General features: G+C 38.1%; 1 protein-coding gene across 1 annotated transcript; it reads right to left on the reverse strand.

Moving 5' to 3' along the window:
* Positions 1 to 877: 877 nt before the first annotated feature.
* Positions 878 to 1,402, reverse strand: LOC139085362 (tigger transposable element-derived protein 1-like). Its single transcript, XM_070632432.1, has one exon. The coding sequence runs from the start codon at positions 1,400 to 1,402 to the stop codon at positions 878 to 880; it is 525 nt and encodes a 174-aa protein (XP_070488533.1).
* Between the last annotated feature and the right edge of the window lie 2,876 nt (positions 1,403 to 4,278).

The following is a 4,278-nucleotide window of genomic DNA, read 5'->3' on the forward strand; positions in this document are numbered from 1 at the left end:
TGTTGGGGTTCACGTTCTCGAACTTTTTAAGGAGCTTATTGAGGTCTGCAAAAGCTTCTGGTAAACCTTTCACTGTGAATCATCTTGGAGGTTCTTCGTCTTTTTCTTCTCCTGAAGTTTCACTTTCTCTTGCCCCTTCTTCAGCTATGCTTTCCTGTTCCAGTTCCAACAACTCCTCATTAGTCAATTCCTCAGAAACTACCTCTAGCAGCTTCTCAGTGACATCCCTATCCACATCCAGGTTAAAGTTGTTTGCCATTCAGCCACAGACTTGTCGATTTTTGCAACCTCCTCATCCTTGGAAAATCCTTTGAAGTCATGAATGAACCTCTTGAGAGTCTGTCAGATGCTACATCACCCCAACCCCAAGCAAGGTTCCTGATGCAATCAGAGATGTAGTAATCCTTCCAGAATTACATCAGTGTCTCCCTCAGTTGCAGCAACAGCCTGGGCAAAAGTCCTCCTCAGTAGTAGGCCTTAAAAGCTTCTATAACTCCTTGATTCATTGGTTGGATCAAAGAGGTGGTATTTTAAGGGAGAAACAGAATTTTGATATTTGGATGAAGATCACCAATAAAAGAAGTATGCCTGGGAGCATTATCAACAATAAGCAAAATCTTCCAAGGTATGTTATTGTCCAAAGAGTACTTCTCCATTTCTCTGGCAGAGCAATTCAGGGGGGCATCTTGGAAGAGGAGCTGGGTCACTCATGACTTCTTATTGCTCCTGTAGTACATTGGCAGTGTGTGCTCTCTGATATGCTTGAAGGCCCTGAGGTTCTCACTGTGCCAGATCATAAAGGGTTTCAATTTAGTGCCTGCAACATTGCCCCCAAGTAAGATTGTTATCCTGTCCTTAAAAGCCTTAAAAACTGGCATTAACTTGGCCTCTGTATGGATGAAAGCTCTTTGGGGAATTCATTTCCAGAACAGGGAGGTACATCCATACTGAGTATTTGCTCTGGCAAGTAATTTTCCTCCGCAATCAGCTTATCTAGAGTTTCCAAAAACTCTTCAGCTGCCTTCACATCAGCATGTGCAGACTCGCCACTCACTTTCACATTATGTAATGAATAACAATTCTTGAATCTCTTAAACCACTCAAAGCTAGCAGTACATTTAACCTTATGGGTGGGTACAGCCTTTTCTTTCAGTATCGCAAACGAACTTTTTGCTTTGGCCGTGATCATCACGGTGCTGAGAGGGGAACACTTCTGTGTCTGGTCTTGAATCCAGGTCATCAGAAGTTTCTCCACATCTGATAGAAGCCCTTCTTGAATTTTTATTGGTCTTGTTGCCTTCAATGAAGCAGATCGTTTAACAGCTTCTGTCACTTTGTTCTTGTTGCTCAAGATGGTAGCTATAGTGGAAAGGGACTTGCCTGACTTGTGAGTAATAACCATCACTGATTTTCCACCTTCGTAGTCCTTCACCACATTTAACTTTGTTTATAGGTCAATCACTTGACGTGGCCTCTTACTGGCAACAGTAGCAGTGGATTTTATATGCTTACGGGCTGTGATGAACAAAACAACACAAGATTAAATCAAGCACAAGAGAAAATGATGCAATCAAAAGATATGATAAACGTGAGATGTATGAGGTGGCTGTTGACGTAACAGCATACTGCTTTACAGTAAACTTTTTTATAAGTAGAAAGAGTACACTTTAAAATAGCTAAAAAATTATAGTATAGTAAATGCATAAACTAGTAACATAGTCATTTACTATTAGTATCAAGTAATATGTACTGTACACAATTGTGTGTGTTACACTTTTATACGACTGGCAGTGCAGTAGGTTTGTTTACACCAGTATCACGACAAACCCACCAGTAATACATTGCACTATGATGTTATGATGACTACAATGTCACTAGGCAATAGGAATTTTTCAGCTCCATTATAATCTTCTGGGATTACCATCGTATATGCAGTCTCTCATTGAATGAAATGTCATTACGTGACACGTGAATGTAATGACATTTTAACAATAAATACAAAAGCAGTTTTTTTCAAAAAAGAAACAAAAGCATTTTGAAAAAAATGTTTGAAATAATCATTTAATTTTATTTTTGAAGTCGATATAAATGTATCACCCTTAAAAATGCTCATATCTCCCCACACTTAGAAAACTTGGAAACAGATTTTTCTGACTTATTTTAAAGTCTTCCACATTAAAATGAAGCACTTCAGTGGGATTCACTTTTTTAAAATTCAAAAGTACAGCATCTTCTAATTACTTGTCAAGAACAGTTCATTGACATTAGGAAAGGTGGAAATTTACTAATTGATTTTCAATAAAAACTTTTGGATAAATGGATGGAATTGAAAAATGAGTATTGAATCTATATATCTTTGTGAGATATCTTTTTTTAATAAACAAGTATCAAAATAAGCTGAACTTGTAACTCAACTTTTGGATTGCTGTATCAAAACGTGATAATCCAGGGGCTAGTGCTGGGGCTGAGTGGTTAAGTTCCTCTGCTCCACTTCCATGGCCCAGGTTTGCTGGTTCGGATCCTGGGGGTGGACCTACGCACCACCTGTCAAGCCATGCTGTGGCAGGCATCCCACATATAAGAAAAATAGAGGAAGATGGGCACAGATGTTAGCTCAGGGCTAACCTTCCTCAAAAAATAAAAAGTGATAATCCATGATTTTAAAAAATGATTATGAATATTCACTTACTCACCAAAAATATTATTAATAGCAAAAGCAAAAAGAATTTTTTAACATAAGAATCCCAACATATCTGGAGAAGTTGAGAAAGCACTGGATAAGTACTGAAAAGCACCAAGGTGCAGAATCTTAGGAAAATCAGTAGAAAATATCGTTTGTCATGTACACTCTAATATCCAAGAAATGGAATTTCATTTGAAAATCCTGGAGGATGCTCTAGGAATGCAGAACAGAATGATACATCCTGTTAAATAAAAGACATCAGGAGAAACAGCAGAATTTCCCCAACTCCATTTGGAATCCACGGAAGAAATTAAGGAACAAAAATGAGGATGAAACTTCATTTCACAGGCTTCATGACTCTTTGTGGTATATTTCCTGGCAAGTCTTAATCTTCATAATAGTAGTGCAGTCAATTTTCTAGTCTCCTTCTGTATATACTGCTGATTATTTGTACGTCTTTGTCCTTCCTTATATACTGCTGATTATTTATGTCTTTAGTGACTTTCTGCTTATTCTAACCGATTAAAGCTTAGAATCCTAGGAATGCCTCTTCACTTTGCAGGCTGAAAGTTTTGAAGCCACATTACCGTGCTGTGCTATGTAGAGTGGAGGGGAGCCTTCATTCAAAAGCAGTTTTTTGTTAGGCTTCTCAGTTTTCACAGAGGACATCAGACTTCTGAATTGTTTGATAATATACATGAGTCTATATTTAAATGACAACACAGAAAATCTGGAGTTCAGGTAATGGTCAAGCATTATACATTTACTCATTGTTTACTGAGATGTTATCGATGTCTTAGCTGAGAGAAGACCCTGATCTAGGACATACTCAGAATATTCTTTCACATATTGTCAGCTCAACCCCTGGCTCTAGCTAGATGATAAGAGAGGTGGCTTTCCTGTTAACTTAATATTGGGCACCCTAGAATTGCTTAGTTTAATTTGCCTGGAGGGGTCTTATATCTGCTTTTGTGGAGTGATGCTATAAAGAACAGCCCTGTTGGGGCTAGCCCTGTGGCTGAGTGGTTAAGTTCACGCACTCCGCTTCATTGGCGAGGGTTTCGCCAGTTCAGATCCTGGGCACGGACATGGCTCCGCTCACCAGGCCATGTTGAGGCGGCATCCTGCATGCCACTACTAGAAGGACCCACAACTAAATATAAACTATGTACTGGGGGGATTTGGGGAGAAAAAGCAATAGAAAAAAAAAAGAAGATTGGAAACAGTGGGTAGCTCAGGCACCAATCTTTAAAAAAGAACAGCCCTGTGAAACTTGGTGTTATTTCTACTCTAAACTTCTCATTATTTCTACAATTTCACTTCTAGAAAGTCTACCCTAAAGTAATAATTTGACTTGCATGCAAAGATGTATAAATAAAGATACTGATTATAACAGTTTATAATAAGGTAATAGTGGAAACCATATACATATTCACCATATATACAATAGTTAAATTTTAATAACAACATGAATAGTTTAATCTCATTTTTTACATGCCCTAAATATGGTAATAGATGAGGATAACTGAAATTTCTCATGACAGGTCATGACCTTAGATGCGGATACAGTAATTCCCTACATAGAGGTGAACGTT

This window comes from Equus przewalskii, chromosome 8 (genome assembly GCF_037783145.1).
Source record: "Equus przewalskii isolate Varuska chromosome 8, EquPr2, whole genome shotgun sequence".
In the NCBI taxonomy this organism is placed as follows: domain Eukaryota; kingdom Metazoa; phylum Chordata; class Mammalia; order Perissodactyla; family Equidae; genus Equus; species Equus przewalskii.